Source organism: Sinohyriopsis cumingii, chromosome 9 (assembly GCF_028554795.1).
Source record: "Sinohyriopsis cumingii isolate HCF-2022 chromosome 9, ASM2855479v2, whole genome shotgun sequence".
NCBI classification, from domain to species: Eukaryota; Metazoa; Mollusca; class Bivalvia; order Unionida; family Unionidae; genus Sinohyriopsis; species Sinohyriopsis cumingii.
Genome location: NC_142969.1, coordinates 118,460,270 through 118,479,088, shown reverse-complemented (window position 1 = coordinate 118,479,088; position 18,819 = coordinate 118,460,270). Strand labels below are relative to the sequence as shown.

Here is an 18,819-nt window from a genome sequence, read left to right as displayed (position 1 = left end):
GTGGCCTAGTGGTTAGAGCGTCCACATCGGAAACGGAAAGTCGTGGGTTCAAATCCCGGCCGAGTCATACCAAAGACTTACAAAAATGGTACTAACAGCTGCCTCGCTAGACGCTCAGCATTAAAAGGTTAGTGTTAGGACTGGTCGGCCTGGTGTCAGGATAATGTGACTGGGTGGGACATCATGCTACATGTCTGCGGCATGATGCCCCAATGCTAAACATCACTACAAACTGCCACACTGCAGACATCGTAGCGATATGACTGAAAGATTGTTAAAGCTACTTTAAAAATCCTAATCACACACACACACACACACACACACACACACACACACAGACACACACACATTAACGGGATGATAACAATGGCACATGATGACGGGTATATATTGCATTATTAGCAAGTTGATAGCTCTGGCATGTGAGGATGGTTACATCCATAATTTCAAAAACTTTAGAATCAGACACAGATCTGTGTCTTGAAACCCAGTCGAATTTAAGGGTGCTTTATCTTTATTTCTTTTCTTTCAATTTGATAGTCTGTCATCTGTTTGAAAAAAATAAGAATTTCCAAGTTACCTTTTTTTCATTGGAAAAATGGAATTAGGCTTGCTAAACATGAAATACAAAGGAAAAACGCTTGTTTCAAATTAATACTTTATTTGCAATACTTTATTTGCATTCATATAAAATAGTTATGTGCTGAAAAACATATGACAATTATATTGCAAACGCGAAGATACGTGGACGATAACTCAAAAATATAAATACGTTAAAAAATAACTTGTCCAAAAATTACAAACTCACTCACTCACATAAGTACACATGAAATCATGCAATTATTGCAAGGTATTCGTTAGAAAAAATACAAATGAGGTAGAAAACATGACAGCATATTCGTTGACCTCAATTAAGCACGCTCTAGACAGAACAATCTGTGAATGACGAGTTCCAAATGTTGTCATGTCCGTATTCGTCTCTGCTGTGATCGATGTACTCGTTGTTGAGGACGTCGTTGTATATAATGGCACAACGTCCAGGGGGTGGAGTAAAATGCAATTAAAATTGGACATGTCCAATAAAGTGGTCAGAGAGTGATTAAGGAGCTTGAAGTACGTGTCCGCAGCAGGTATAGAACAAGCTAACGCCGTGGATGTGTATACACAGAGAACGTAGTCTTTTGCCGTGCTGACAAAAAGAAGAAATAAAACGGATAAATGGCAAAGTAATGTACACTACACTTATAAAGACTTAAAGATAGTCAGGCTGAAAAAAAAATATGTTGTTTTTTTCTTTTTAATGTTTTTTTTTTAATGTAGCTAAATGCAAATCCTGAAATTATGCCTGATGGAACTGTTCTGCATCTGTATCCATGGGCCATATCTCACCAACAAAAATTTTGAGTTACGATTAGACTTATTGGTGGATGTTATATTACATTACATTACAGTACATTACATTACATTACATTACAGTACATTACATTACATTACATTATATTATATTATATTATATTATATTATATTATATTATATTATATTATATTATATTATATTATATTATATTATATTATGTTATATATATTATATTATTATATATTATATTATATTATTATATATTAAATTATATCATACGATCACAGCACACCTCCCCGCTGCTCTGTACCCTACACTTGCTATCCATTCGATTCAGAATCAAACACAAAATTTGTTCTCTGTGCTATGTTTCACTGACGGACTCCAGTCCAACATACCTATTCGACCTCACCCATGTGTACACACCAGGACGATACTTACGCTCCTCTTCTGCCAGTCGTATACTCATTATTCCAAGTATGAAAACAAAGTCATATGGACAGCGTTCTTTTGCATACCAGGGTCCAGCAACGTAGAATGAATTGCCCACTGAACTTAGACACAAAGACACAGTGACCACATTCAAGAGGGCTCTCAAAACGCACTTATTTCGACTGCAAGAACAAACTTAAAGACCTAATAATGTTTCCTACCTTAAATATTCTCAGCATGTTTTTTAATGTTTTCTAATTTCATGGTGTTTGTTTTTGTAATCATATCATTATATGTTTTTTATCTTATAGGTGTTGTATAATGTTGTAAAGCGCTTAGAGCTTCTAAAGATTAGGCGCTATACAAAGTCCTCATTAGTATTATTATTATTACTTGCAGTTTGAAAACAAAGTCATATGGACAGCGTTCTTTTGCATACCAGGGCCCAGCAACTTGGAATGAATTGCCGACTGAACTTAGACACAAAGACACAGTGATCCCATTCAAGAGTGCTCTCAAAACTCACTTACTTCGACAGCAAGAACAAACTTAAAGATCTAATAATGTTTCCTACCTTAAATATTCTCAGCATGTTTTTTTATGTTTTCTAATTTCATGGTGTTTGTTTTTGTAATCATACCATTATATATGTTTTTTATCTTATAGGTGTTGTTTAACGTTGTAAAGCGCTTAGAGCTTCTAAAGATTAAGCGCTATACAAAGTCCTTATTATTATTTTTATTATTATTATTTTTATTATTATTATTATTTTTATCATTATTATTATTTTTAAATACAAAACGTTTGACTAAGTTGTTAAGTTAAGTTAAGAAGTTAAGTTAAGAGTTAAGTTAAGTTAAGTTAAGAAGTTAAGTTAAGTTAAGCTAAGAAGTTAAGTTAAGTTAAGAAGTTAAGTTAAGAAGTTAAGTTAAGTTAAGAAGTTAAGTTAAGTTAAGAAGTAAAATTAAGTTAAGTTAACAAGTTAAGTTAAGAAGTTAAATTAAGAAGTTAAGAAGTTAAGTTAAGAAGTTAAGAAGTTAAGTTAAGTTAAAAGTTATGTTATGTTATGTTATGTTATGTTCTGTTCTGTTATGTTATGTTATGTTATGTTATGTTTTGTTAAGTTAAGTTAAGTTAAGTTAAGTTATATTATATTATATTATATTATAGTATATTATATTATATTATATTATATTATATTATATTATATTATATTATATTATTATATATATATTAAAAAAGTAGGAATAATTTCGTTACTGCTGACTTAGATGCTGCACCTTTCAATTTTTGCCCGTAAAAAAACAATCTTAGACACATTTCTACAACCATTTACATTAAAGGTAGATTTTTTTATAAACTATTAACCAAAGAGCAAGTATCATTCCGAATAAATAGAACATTTTGCAAAGACGAAATTATTTTTAAGCGCAGAATGCCCAATGCGTGAGATGTCATATAACTTGACCGAATAGGGTACACAATTCATGTTAACACTTGTGTCAGTTTTACCACTAGAAATTCCATGCTGTCATGTATTTGTGACCGGATATTTGATTTGGAACACCAGACTACAGAAGATACAAGCAATTTAGAGTCAGAGTTGCATCACATAAGAAGCATTACTCAGTGGTTCCTTTGAGCTATTATACGACGTAAAAACGCTGTGGTTGTTTAAAGTTCTGTCAGTTGGAGGACCGGTTTATGTCCACATTCTTCTGTGAACAAAAGTGAGTTTGTGTACTTTTACAAGTTATATTTTAAACCACGCTTATATATAGGGCGGACTCCATGTTAGAGGTATACCTCCCACCCCCACCCCTTACCGGCTAGAAACTGACAAGTGCCCTTAGTTTTATTTTTGTTACAATTTTTTTTGTAGTTCTTGTCTCGGGTTTTACGCAATATTTCAGAGCATATACATACACACACACACACACACACATATATATATATATATATATATATATATATATATATATATATATATATATATATATATATATATATATATATATATATATATATATATATATATATATATATATATTATAATAAAGCGGCAAGGAGACATGAGCTATCGGAAAATTGAAACGCCACGTGGGAGCATTTTTTCATCACTTACCTACATACTAGGTCGGAATCATCTAGCTGGCGACTTTTGCCGGCCTTGAACTTTTGTTCCACCTTCTGCTGACAATTAGCATAGGATTGTTGTCTTCTTTGGTAGCAAGTTATGTGTTCTAGATATGCTGGAAGACGAGGAAGAGGAAAAAAGTTTGAGTAACGTTACATATCTATATTTCAGTCCAATCGGCTTTAATTTTCCAAAAATATACTCTGCCGATCTTGGATGTATTCCATTTGCCTGTCAACAACCTGGACGTTATATTATTAAGGTACCCACATTGGACATTGATATGTTATTAAGGTACTCACATTGGACATTAATATATTATTAAGGTATCCACATTGGACATTGATATGTTATTAAGGTACCCACATCGGACATTGATATGTTATTAAGGTACCCACATTGGACATTGATATGTTATTAAGGTACCCACATTGGACATTGATATGTTATTAAGGTATCCACATTGGACATTGATATGTTATTAAGGTACCCACATTGGACATTGATATGTTATTAAGGTACCCACATTGGAGATTGATATGTTATTAAGGTATCCACATTGGACATTGATATGTTATTAAGGTACCCACATTGGATATTGATATGTTATTAAGGTATCTACATTGGACATTGATATGTTATTAAGGCACCCACATCGGACATTGATATGTTATTAAGGTATCCACATTGGCCATTGATATGTTATTAAGGCACCCACATTGGACATTGATATGTTATTAAGGTACCCACCTAGTCCTTTTGATTAAATCAATGTTCAGTATGAAAGCTTTAGTAAAGAAATAACCTATTTGACGACAAAACTTCACATACAACGAGCACCATCTCTATAATCTTATAATAACCAGGGTAGAAAGGATTTTAAACAATTACGCAAGAGTATAAGCACCAAGTAGATTAATTCTAAATCGAACTCAGTATCTCGAAATGTCGACATATTATCTCGAAATATTATGATACAAATTCGATATTTTAGTTAACATAAAAAGCAGCCTTGGACATTCTATCTTCATATTCTGAGTAAGAATCTTCAAAATTATGGTTAAAATTGAACATTGGAGCTAATATCTCGACAATTTGACTTAGCATCACGAAAATGAAAGTTAAAAGTGAATCAGTTTAATTGAATTCGTTTCATCTAGTGACTTTCGAAGTTGTTGGACATAATCATTGTGACTATGACACATCCATAGTTTTATCCAAGATACCAAGAGACAGTATCTCGAAATAATGTCTGAATATAATGAACCTTCGTGTTAAAATATTCAAATTTCCCGATACTAAATCAAAATGTCGAAACACCACATTGAAGTTTTGCAATATTAAGTGAAATTTCGCAATGCTGGCACTAACTTTCGAGACATTAAAATTAAATGTTGAAACGAGTTAACTTTTGCAGAGAGTTTGTATCAACCATGAACTAAACTTTCCTTTGCAGAATCGGACATTTGTGTCATCATTTGTCAAAGATAGACCATGTTCTTCGTGTACTAAATTTATCGTCAGCTATTAAGCTATTATTTAAGTCCTTTAAAACCCAACTGCTTGCGATTTGAGACTTATTGATCGATACATACTGGAAATGTGTAATGAATGTGTGAAATATATCTTAAAACAACCAAAAAGGGGGAAAAATCCACTGCAACTGAATTGTGGTTTTTATGGGTAAGGAAATATTGGACGCATCATGATCGATTCACAAAAAGACATTTAAATAAATATTACCGCTTCAAAGAATATGAATAAAGTAATGACAATGTGTTATGAATTTGAAACGACATAGGATGTTGGAACGTTTTAACAAAGCTGAAAGTTCAAATATAGCATGGGAACGGAATGTACCAGAATGGAACACTAGGGTCTGTATCAAAAAGATCAATTAAACGTTAGGTATAAATGTGCTGAAGGCGTTTCCCTTTCAAGTCATCCCAATATTTGATAGTTATAGCTACATTTGCTCAGAATGAACGATAATTGCAGTGTGATGTAGCACCAGTCGATACAAGGTCAAGGTGAAATGGGTGTTTGTAAGCGGACGTTAGCGATTGGTCAAACAAGACTATAAGATCATTAAACCAGACACAGTAAACTTGATCTTTCAGCGTGTTATTAGAATCTGGCACGATACATTGTCGTCTAATTTGAGTAGGTGGGTGAGGTTTAATCGAAATATTCTATAAAGTCCAATAAGTTAGATGTAGTTCTTTAGATTATCATTAGCTTTAATCTTAACCATTAGATATGAACATCGCCCACAAAGGGTTCATTCGAATATTTTCATTAATAATAATAATAATAATAATAAGAAGAAGAAGAAGAAGAAGAACAATTATTATTATTATTCTCATTATTATTAGTATTAATTAATTAATAATAATAATAATTATTATTATTATTATTATTATTATTATTAAAGGAGATTACATATCTGGCATTCGTCAGACTTACGGTTCTGTGTGTGTGTGTGTGTGTGTGTGTGTCTGTGTGTGTGTGTGTTCAAAAACAATATTTTGTCCCCTAAATAAAATTTGTATGCATACAATTTCTTTTATCGATTTAAATGAAAATGCTTTTTCAAATCTACTTTTTCTGCACTTCACGCAGACCGATTAAATCTTATTATTTTAAACGTACGTGCACATTCTAAATTTCAATCAAATTATAATATTTTAAAATGTGCATTGTTCTAGTCTGCGCAAATTAGTATTTGACTTCATACTATTTAATACTGACATCTGTGAAGTGATAGGAGTCGAATTTTGTGAATTTTATGTACAAGGTCTTAAAATACATATAATTGACGTAAAATCTTTGTTCTTCTATATCATTCAAAGGCGGAATCTATGTTGGCTTTTTATTTTTATGTTGTGTCTAGTTATTTTATAATGTGTCTAGTTATTTTATGTTGTGTCTAGTTATTTTATGCATCAATATGTAGCTAGATGTCTTTTGATTTGCTGAAATCTTCCCCTTTGTATCGAATAATGCTGCTTAATTTTCCAAATTCAATTATCGATTATTGGGCAGATATATGCATTAGTGAAATGCATTTGAGGGTGACACTGATGTAAGTCAAAACAAAGCAATCTCTCTCTCTCTCTCTCTCTCTCTCTCTCTCTCTCTCTCCTGACCACACAATACAATTTTCCTTCGAGAGCATAAAAACCATTCTCATACACATACTTTGACCTAAATTCAAACTGACCAATTAGATGTGAGATTAGTGATTTGAAAGTGAGTTTGAGAACCTATAGAAATAGTAGGACCGTATGATGTCGCACTGGATAAAAACTCATAGCACGGACCGATCAGACATTAGAATTTGGCTTATTCTGAGTGTGAGAATATTTAATGATATTGTGATATTGTTTACTACAAATACTGAAGCATCGCTGCCACATCCAAGTCTTTTTGATTTAGAAAAGAACAACATTGTTTTTGGAATATGTCACCGAGAGTAACATTATTATTGTTGTATATTTAGACAATCATTTTTCAAATGTAATTTTCTCTTTAAAAATTTAGTCTCTTCATATAGACCACAAGAAAATTTTCTATCTATCTATCTATCTACATTTTTAGCTAGCTATCTATCTATATATCTATCTATCTACATTTTTATCTATCTATCTATTTATCTATCTATCTATCTACATTTTAGCTATCTATCTATCTATCCATCTATCTATCTATCTATCTATCTATCTATCTATCTATCTATTATTTGTCTGTCTGTCTATTCCTTGGTTGATTTGAATGTCTGTCTGTTTGCCGATATTTATTTGTGGGATATCGTGAATGATGACAAAACATCTTACCCTCAATTAAGTCAGCACACAGAAGTCCTAGAATAGAGTCCAACATTTTCATCTCTGAAAGGGAACTGTTTGCACAGGAATGAATGAAAGGCTTTGAGCAGTTTATATACTCGATATACAAGCTGAAAAGATAGAGTACATGAAGCAATAAAACTATTATTTCCAGCATATACTGCAGTTAATATCTGCCTGTGTTAATGGCCGCCGTAGAAAATCGATGTTAAAGTGCTTACACATACTTATATACTATCTCATTGATACTCTTGACTATATTGAAGGTACTCTGTTTCTCTTTTCAGATTTATACCTAGGAAAATCAAAAGTATGTAAGTCTTTTAGTTGTTGATATGTTTTATTTCTCTAGACATCATTTGTCCCCAAAAGATGAGGAATTCGTCAGATTTGAGGAAAGATACCTCACTGTATTTTCTTTGATCTTTTCTATTAGCGAGATCACGATCGTGCATACAGGCAAAACGAAAGGAAACAAGTTGTTTACTTTATAACTTTCTCTTCATTATTGTTACGACTCTACGGTCCTAAACTATGTAACAGAAAAACCTGCATGTTTTATGAAACGTTGTTTTTATAAGACCTGTCATTCGCTAAGTAATGAAATGAAAACTTCAAAGGCAATTACAGTATTACGAATTAAATGCAAGAAACAAACCCTAAGTACATCATAATACAGCTTTAAACATATCTACAGATTGATATTAAAATAAGATCACAGGAAATAGGAATGATTTAACTGTCCAACTCATTGTCATTATATACACCCAACTGTTCTACGAAATAATATTTCCTATTCGATCTATGTCTCAATACCTCCCATGTGAAATAGTTCACAATACTACACGTCGGAACAGAAAATACATGACTTAATCATCCAAGGGGAATTCCTCCGAACTTTTAAGTATGTTCATTATTAAGATTATTTTGAAAGCTTGTCAACCCCTAATTATAGCTCACTGTAATCGACAGTCATGCACCAAAAGGAAAAACCCAATATATATATATTTGCACTCGGTTTGATACCCCTTATGGGCTAAATCTATTTATGAACTGTTTGAACATATAAAAGGTCTCTCGGCCTTAGTTAATGTCTAAATACAACCATTTCCAAAGAGAATTTTATTAATGTACCTGCATATATGCACGAGTGCCGTCTGGTTGTAGTCTTGTATGTAGCGGATAGAGGGTGGGATTTGGCTGCTGTGATTATTCAACTGAACCACGGGTCGCGTACAGGATTGTCTGTGTACTTCTGAACACTGGCCGTGAATTACGCGGAGAAATAGAACTATAAATAGAAAATTAGTATGCTGGATAGTTTTTCTTCTTTGCAAAATTATAAATATTTATTGTCTTACAGGTATCGCTTTATGTGTGTGTGTGTGTGTGTGTGTGTGTGTGTGTGTGTGTGTGTTTCTATTTCGTAACAAATGAAAAGCTCTGTCATATAGTAGCCATGTGACAAATCAGTAAGAAAATTGATATATATTGCTAAAAAGTTTGTCCATTTAAAGTTTAAAAAATGTTCTGCCACAGCAATGGCGGAGATTCTACTCAATCAGCATAGATTGGAATCTAACTTAGGAGAAAGGTGTATATTTTAAACTACTATTTTTTTAAGTTCTGTTTTTACGTTGATCTAATATACCGTGTTTAATCTAAAACTTCATATGCTAGTTACTAAATATCGCTGCAAAAAGAAACCAACTTTAAAAGTGTATTCGATCCATCAAACTTTCAACAGAATCTATTTCAAAGCTTTAGTTTAAACCTTTTCAGAGTGACGTTGTAGATATCCTGTAAAATTTTAACGCCACAAATAAACACTCGTGAATATGAATCATGAAGTCAGAGTTAATTTAGGAGATTGAGCAAGTAATTTTGCACAAAATACAAAACCTTTCGCAGATCAAATATGGTTTAGATTAAACAAGGCATTTTTTAAATCAAACAAGTCATTTGTTTAGGTCAAACAAGGCATTCAGCGCATCTAGCAAGGCATCTAGTGTATCGAACATGATATTTTACAGCTCGAACAATGGATTTAGCTGATCCAAAAGACTTTTTGCTGACCAAGGTTCAATTAAACATTAACAAAAATCAAGACTGTGGATAAGAAATTTCATAAATTGACAAGATAAGCTTTCTAGACTACAGTAAATTTCGTAAAGCTGTTGAATCTTACTTTTACTGTTGCATATGGTTCGATTTTTAAGTTGTGTACGAGACAATGTTTTAAACTTCGAAATGTATGTATGTATGTATGTATGTATGCATGCATGCATGCATGACTGACTGACTGACTGACTGACTTTATTTCCTCTTTAAAAAGAGATTACATCAGAATAAACAAATTCATGATAATACAAGATCATAAAATAAAACAGAAAATTGACAAAAATACAATAGTAATACTATGTCAGCTACCGTATTGACAAAACGAAATATCTCACTGCCTGCAATTATGCAAATCTGCAGTCATTTGGCGGAGCAAGGCACTAATCTTTTAACAGTTGCTTGATGATGATAATATTTCGAAAAGTTAATACGTCTATAGTGTTATGTGCTTAACATTAAGTTCGAGATAGTAACGAAAATGAAATGAAAAAGTTTTAACAGTGTAATTCTATATGTTGTTTTTTTTTCTTTATATGACGCATGTATTTATGCATATATATACTTGTTTGCGCGTATGCGTGCGTGCATGCATTTATTTATGACTGACTGTCTAAATGACTTAGTTACCTCTACAACAAAGAGTATATCAGGTTGCTAAGATACATATTATACGTATCATAGGATTATGAGACACATCATAGACGAGAACGCAAGCATGATATATACATCGCCAACTAATGTGTTTACAAAATGAGATATATAAATACAGAAAACCATATAGAAATCTCTTGGAAATAAACATAAACAAATACATAAACAAATACATAAACACACACACAAACAGCTGTCATACTACGAAATTTGCGGATTTGACAAGAAGACTTTGGCCTTTAATTGTTTATATTTAATGTTAATTTACTACTTACTTTTAATATCATGTTAGGGCATGTTAGTTGATAGTAGGGCACACATTTTATTGTAGAATGAAGCTATGCTGTTTGCGGTCATCAACATGAGCGTATCTGATACGTCATCGTCAATAGACGACATGCAGTCAACCCTGCTTCCAAGAAGTGTCTCCAACAATATATCGTCTTCTTGGTTGAATAAGTTAACCCCGTCTCTCACTTCTAAAGAGTCAATCACTCTCTCAAAGAAAACGTTTCGTTCCTCAAGCAGCATTTCGCAACCTAAAATAAGATGTTTCGCTCTGTCGTCAGTCTCTTTTCCACAGAGTTTGCATACCATAACTTTACCAACAGGCATGATATATAGTTTCATTACTTCAGAGACAGGCCATAACATGGATGGAAATTTACTCCCAAGAAACCATATATTACTTGGTTTTAAGTCCAAATGAATGTTTCTGAAGTGAATTAAATCATTCCTTAGTTCCATATTTGCTCTCCAGGTAGTTTCTTCATGGTTTTGGATAATATCAATAATATGTCGATTCCAGATGAGTTTTTCTTCAGTTTGTACTCTTTCTGCATAGTCTAAAAGAACACTTCCCGTACCATATTTCTTAGTTATTTTGTCAATATCAGGTATAAATCCCGTCTGTTTTAGCGGGTTGTTCAGATACTGACATAGGCGCATAATGAAAATCTTTTTCCAGATAAAAGTCCAATCGCCCTTACACAATCGGTTGAAAAAGAGCAATTTCATCCTATCTATGTATGCTTCCATTGACCAGAGTCCTAAGGTACTACTCGTTGCCTCCGTAGGCGAATATTTATCGAAAGCTTGCATACGTCGCGCTGCATATCTCTGGCATAACTCAAGTTCTTCTATATTTGAGTTTGTGATACCTGACCATAGTTCACATCCATATAGGACCGAGGGTAGAATAATTCTTTTCCAAATCTTCAGACTTGTTAGAGGGTTCATTCCTCCATCTCTGATACCAATAAAATATAAAGAGTTTAACAAGTGTTTGCCTTTATCACATGCTTCCTTTATCGCGTCGTTTGGTTTTAAGTTGTATTTTAGAGGTATGCCGGCATACTTCTTACTTTTGACTGCCGGAATTGGAGATTTGTCGAACATAAAAGAAGGTATACCAGTCGTTCTTTTGTTAGTAAACAAGATGGTGCAACTTTTATCTGCATTATATCTTAATCTCCACCTTTTCGCATAGTCGGAAATTATATCAAGCAGCTGTTTCACGCTCTAAACATAGTTTCATTCAATTACTTTATCCAAACATTCATAAATAGGAAAACAAAAAAAAACGATTCATATATTCAAATGCATGACGGTATGATTCATATAATCTCACGTAATGAAAGTGAGATTCAAGTAATCTCGTGGAATGAAAATGCGATTCAAATAATCTCATGGAATGAAAATGCGATTCAACTAATCTCATGGAATGTAAACAAGATTCAAATAATCTCATGGAATGTAAACAAGATTCAAATAATCTCATGGAATGAAAATAAGATTCAAAAAATCTCATGTAATCAAAATGACTCAATTGTACTCATTTGAAATAGCAATCAATTGAAACAAACGTATGATTTGGTCATTTGTACAGCCGTATGATTCATACATACTTGTAAAAACTTGCAAATGTGTCCACTGACAAACCACACAGTTCTCCCGAATTCTTGGGTTGGCCCACTCTTGTATCAGCCGCACATACTCTTCATGGATCCACCATGCGCACAAGTTTACATATTAGCGGCTTTATCATTGTATGGCCTTGATGGTTACATCATGATCTCTGTTCATACAGACACACACACGATCAGACAGACAGCCTGATTTACCCGCACACATATACCTACATACAGCATACAGTTCTCCTGAACTGGGTTGGCCCACATGTATTGGTCACACTCAGTCTTCATGGATCCACCATGCACACATACATACGTATAGACATACGTACAGGCAGCCCTATGGCTGTAGAACAAAAATGGAGAACATTCACTCCCTGACAAGATCCAAAGGACCAGTGTGTCAGGTAGAAAAACACTTGTCTTAAGTCTACAGGAGAGTGAGTATTAGTAAGGGTAAAATATCCGCGCATACCGCGCTATTAGTGTCTCTTACCGCAAGCGATCTACGACGAGATACATGCTAGTTCGGTCGCTAACCTAACAAAAATGATCAAATCGTTCTAAGGCGAAACCAAGTTATTCTTGCCTTATTCTGTGAGACAATGTTTGAGCTGAACTAACGATCAGTCATTTCTACTACGTCATGGGTAAGAATGATGCATTTGCTGTTTTTATCATGATAGTTTATACAATCTTGACAGGTACACGAATACAGCCAAAGAGGGAGTGACCACAAGATCACAAGTGGTAGAAAGGAATGTTTGAAACATGACTCGAAAGTTAAAATAAATCTGAGTACCAATTACAAAGTATACTTAATCAGCACCAATGTTAAATTGTCAGGATTAATAGCCAAAGCCTTGTACAAATCAACCAGACACGGAGTTTGTAGGTTTTTGAAACCGTTAATCGATATATATTTCAGACTAAATCAAACACGGCATCACAAATTACAGTAATGGCTATTCTCCTTATTCACTTTAGTCTTTGAATTGTGTGTCACGTTGACTTTGCTGCTTTATGCAATGTAAATAGTTATCACAAACATTCGCATGGGGTACAATTAAAAAGATTTAGTGTCAACATCAGCGATGAAGCAGGAAGAGTAATTGATTTCCATTGCATGCATGTAAGCTATACTTTCCATGTTAAATAAAGGCCAAGATTGTAAAGAAATCTCTCAGAGGCCTTTGTAAACTTTCAAGTATTGAGACAAACAGAGATCCGAAATAATACAAAACCGGGTCAATAATTAAAGGTGAATGTGTCCAGTCTATTTGGAACTGGAACTGAGGAACTAACTGATGTATTTGGAATTGTAATGAGGACAGTTTTAAACTAAATGCTTAGTACAATACATGAGAACAATTGTTTTTATAAAAAATGAAGACTTCTAGGAGGCAACTTGGTGATAAATCAACTGTTGTCGTAAAGAATGGCTACGAAATGTCTTGCACAATCACATAACTTCAGAAGCAGGTTGAAGTGAGCAGAAGAAACATTGTAAATGTTTATTGGAAAATCATGTCACTTTATAACTGAACTTGAACAGATATAGAGAGATCTGAACAAAGCTATCCAAAAGCTAATGATGTATTCAACACAAAAGCTACTGACCTGAACTGCAAGATCACAAATAAAGCTAAGACACTTTTAGCGTTCAGAAAAAGAATAATTTAACAGAGTTAGCCAAATGATATATAGGTCATGAAAAATATCTTTCCTCTTTGCAAATTGCATTTGCCTCTCTTATTTCTGAAGCTGTATTTCTGGTTCCTCTTTCTCAAGCTGAAGCTTTCTTAACTCTATTTGCATCCAGTTTTTTAAATTTCATTTCTTGTAAGTTCATTTCTGGGTCAAATAGAGACTTACTGATCACACCAAAGAATCATTCTTTTTTTAAAAAGTCAAACTCTTTTTCACCAAATATTAGACGAACATATTTTTCTTGCTTCATTAACGAAGCTTCTCTTCCGAAAGATCATATTGTCTGACATGCTGAAGCGATTCTTCTTTTTTAAGGACTCTAACCCTTCCTGGGTAAGATATAAAATAAAGTTCTCCACTTTCGATGACATTGTGAAATCATGTTGGCTTCACTAAAGATTTCTCAAATATGCGAAATATAAATACCAGGAACATAAAATATAATTCGAAAACAACGTGAATCGATATAGAACTCAAAACCAAGTAAACATATATACCCTGCATGACATTAGGGTAAACACATACACACCTACCCTCAGTTAAATATATAGAAAACAATTTATATCTGTTTCATTTAATTTATCGAAATTATCCATGTATTCATACGAGTATATGTTTTCCCTCAGTTATGTTTGTCTCATTGTCGCCAAATTGTTTGATTGTTTCAGTAAACTTGACATCCTCGATATCTGTTTCGAGCTTCCAAGACATTTTTTCCATGAATCCAAAATGCTAACGACAAAATTACAAAGATCCTTTATTTCCTTAAAATCTTTTTCTCTCAGGGAGGATGAGTCTCATCCCTTTAGAACGATAAGCCTATCGACTTCCAAGTCCATCTTGAATGAAATACACTTTATCGTCCTTATTGGATACGATTTTAATCTCATTGTATGGATCGTTTTTTCAACATCTTGATAAACAGATGACTGCTGCTGCAGACAAGGGTTCAATGCAGTGAAAGATATTTTGGGAATCTGAAATTTAAAATAGAATTTCAATAATCAGGGTTTCTTTATTTACATGTTCTCTAACTTTATTTTAAGACGTATAGCCGACACATATGGCATGTACCTGTTGATTTAACTTTATTTTATGTTCACCTTTGAATGCCACACATGTTTGGCATTTTCAGTTCGAAACTTACTAAACGTAAATCTTGCTATCCTATCCAAACGGTTGTAAAACACCTGAATACAATCAGTAATCTTGTAAAGTATGGGTCTGAAATAATTGAGTTGATTTAATCTAAAAACAAAAGGACGAGCCTATCTGTTTTTATTGTCGTTTGCAGGAACAGATTAATGTATTAATGATTCTGGTGATGTTGATACATGCTTTCGTCTTTTTTAACCAGAAAAAAACCAACATAAACAACACATGAAGCCTTCAATCGATTTTGATAGTTTTTGAATTTGAGCATTGCCACCTATTAAGGTATTATGTCTATCACGTTGTCTACACTGTTGCATGGTGACCTGATGACCCGATGACCTCTCTGGTGCATGTAAAGAACAATACATGTCTGCAGATAATTCCTGACCATGATGCTTTGTTATTCCACTCTTCTTGATAAATCAAGTATGCCAACATAACGGTACCTTTCCATTCAATCAAAAAGAATCAGTGTAAACATGTCTGTCTTCTTTACCCTAACTGGTCTTCAACTACCTTATACACCTTTAGAGAAAGATCAAGATATACATCTCCCTCTCTCTCTCTCTCTCTCTCTCTCTCTCTCTCTCTCTCTCTTGTGTAAGTCTCTTCTTAAGTCTGATAGACAAGGCAAGCTGAACTTTAACAGAACCAATGTCTCCAATCTTCAAATATGGTTTAATGTCATTGAAAAATTAATAGATATCTTGATATTTACTACATAATAATTTGTATTCATATAAATTTCTCTTAAATGAATCTCTAAACCTTTTAGCTATGAATCTGATACAGTTATTTTATTCATTCGTTTAAATTCTTTTCGACGTATTAGCGAAGCTTTAATTCTTTCTAGCATGCTTTGGGTTAAGCATAAAAGTCATCTGTTGTTTTAAAGATCAAAGTTTCATTTTGCTACTACTGCATCCTTTATTATGTGCAAAAAGGCTAATTTCCAATGGCGTCACAAGGAGGGTGCGGGTCGTGCGGACCTCTGTGGGAGACACCATCAGACGGGGTGACACGAAAAGGACTGTCTATAAAAATTTTGAACGTTTTGTGCAGGAAGGAGGTCCATGGGTGTGGCACCATGAGTTACCGCACATGACTTTCTATACAATTTTTGAATTTGTGTGCAGGAAGGGGGACGATGGGGTTGACACCATGAGTTACTGCACATGACTTTCTATAAAATTCATGAATTGTTGAGCAGGAAGAGGGTCCATGGGGGTGACACCATGAGTTACCAAACTGGGTGACACCAACCCTAGTGACGCCACTGCTAATATATAAGCTTTTGTCATTAATTTTAGCAAAGTATTCATCTGCACTCTCTAGGCATGTCTCCCCTGTGAACGTCCATCTATGGAGATTGATTGCATTTAGCCACTGTTACGTATATTTGATTTAATTTATATTTGAATTTTGGGTTTTGGAATCTTTTTTATTTTCTTTACATGTCAATGTAATGTAATTTTGTTGACTAGGAATTTGATATTTTCCAGAAAATTCAGTTTTATTGGAATTTTTCCTTAGATACCTAATAATAGAAAAACTGTTTGTTTCTACTGTTGACTTAATTCCTAACCTTGATTGAGTGTCAAGTAAATAACTTTTATTCTGCAGTAAAATGATCGGTTCTTATCAAGAACATACAGGGGCTACGTGATTTTATTTTATATGTAAACATGATCACGTGATCCTCTATTTCACAATTAGGCATTTCCAAAATTGCGATATACTAGTATTAATAGTGATGTTGAGAGAGAGAGAGAGAGAGTTCTGGTTTATAAACACTTGGTGTCAAGTTTTCTTCTCTTGTGAGTTTTTAAGTTATTATTTAATTTTTCTTCAGATCATTTGGATTCTAAAAGATTAATTCGTTTCTCTGGAAATATTATTGTAGTCATACAGAATCTTGAACAAGGACATTTCTTGAAACGTTTATTTGGATTTCCAAGACCGGAGGATTAATTATTGTGCTTCTACAATATTTTTAATAGCTGCAAGTAATTTGGGCCTGTTGCCTATTTTACAAAATAAGGATTATTATTATTATTATTATTATTATTATTATTATTATTGAAACAATGCCAACAATACCTTGGCCGCTCCGGTGGCCCAGTGGTTTGAGCGTCCGCCTCAAAAGCGGGAGGTCGTGGGTTCGAACCCCGGTCGAGTCATACCAAAGACTTACAAAAATGGTACTAACAGCTGCCTCGCTTGGCGCTCAGCATTAAAAGGCTAGTGCTAGGACTGGTCGGCCTGGTGTCAGGATAATGTGACTGGGTGGGACATCATACTACATGTCTGTGGCATGATGACCCAGTGCTAGACATCACTATAAACTGCTACACTGCACATATCGTAGCGATATGACTGAAAAATTGTTAAAGTTACGTTAAAAATCCTAATTACACACACACACCTTGGCACCATTTTGATGTGGTACCAAAGTCGACTCAAGACCAAGCAGCGAAATACACTGTCACACTCGGAAGACATATTCACTTTATCTTATGGCGAATGCGTGGATTGGGGGTGGGATGGTCCTTAGTTTTCTTGCATCATACAAAAACACTGGTGTGTCGCTGAATTATGTTGTAACCTGAAGTATTGTCAAATCATGCCCATACTCGCGTTTTCAGATACACAGCCAACACCTGGTTTGATTGGGCAAACCCTAATTTAAATTCTAAAGTTTGGTTTATTTTTATTGATGTATTCTTCTTTAGAATTTCCAGACGTCTACCGAATCAGATATATTAAGAATTTAAATCTTGAATTGTCCATACTTGAATGTTTGAATCAACTAGATTTCATGTGAGATACAAAGAATCCTCTATTTTAATTGTCACTGTTCATTTCCACATTTTATGCGGTGAACTTCCTTATATACTGTTATTGTCTGAGTTCATTTCCACATTGCATGTGGTGAACTTCCTTATACACTGTTATTGTCTGAGTTCATTTCCACATGGTAAGTGGTGCACTTCCTTATACACTGTTATTGTCACTGTTCATTTCCTTATACACTGTTATTGTCTGAGTTCATTTCCACATGGTATGTGGTGCACTTCCTTATACACTGTTATTGTCACTTCATTTCCACAGGGTATGTGGTGAACTTCCTTATACACTGTTATTGTCTGAGTTCATTTCCACATGGTATGTGGTGCACTTCCTTATACACTGTTAATGTCACTGTTCATTTCCACATGGTATGTGGTGAACTTCCTTATACACTGTTATTGTCACTGTTCATTTCCAAATGGTATGTGGTGCACTTTCTTATATACTTGTATTGTTAACGTTCATTTCCACATGGTATGTGGTGCACTTCCCTATATACGGTTACTGTTAAAGTTCATTTTAACACATACGTAATATTTTGCAAATTATTCTCCTAAAGCATGCAAGCCCTATTCTGCGAATTTTTTAAACGAAAAAGTGGCAATTAAATAGTTTGTTTTAGGTTTTTCTTTTTGGATTCCCCAAT

At 33.7% G+C, this 18,819-nt stretch overlaps 1 protein-coding gene across 2 annotated transcripts in view; it reads right to left on the bottom strand.

Annotated features, from left to right (window-relative positions):
• Positions 1–641: 641 nt before the first annotated feature.
• LOC149792545 (uncharacterized) overlaps positions 642–18,819 on the bottom strand; it is a 45,454-nt gene continuing 27,276 nt past the window's right edge. The window contains exons 2-5 of one of the 2 annotated variants that reach the window (XM_089971195.1): positions 8,908–9,064; positions 7,762–7,826; positions 3,914–4,040; positions 642–1,189 (exon numbers count right to left, since the gene is read on the bottom strand). In XM_089971195.1, the coding sequence (XP_089827321.1) occupies positions 841–1,189; positions 3,914–4,040; positions 7,762–7,826; positions 8,908–9,064 (698 nt within the window). In that variant the 3' untranslated portion in view covers positions 642–840. Of the gene's footprint in view, positions 1,190–3,913; positions 4,041–7,761; positions 7,884–8,907; positions 9,065–18,819 lie in introns of both variants that reach the window. The other variant, XM_089971194.1, reaches the window with a different exon arrangement.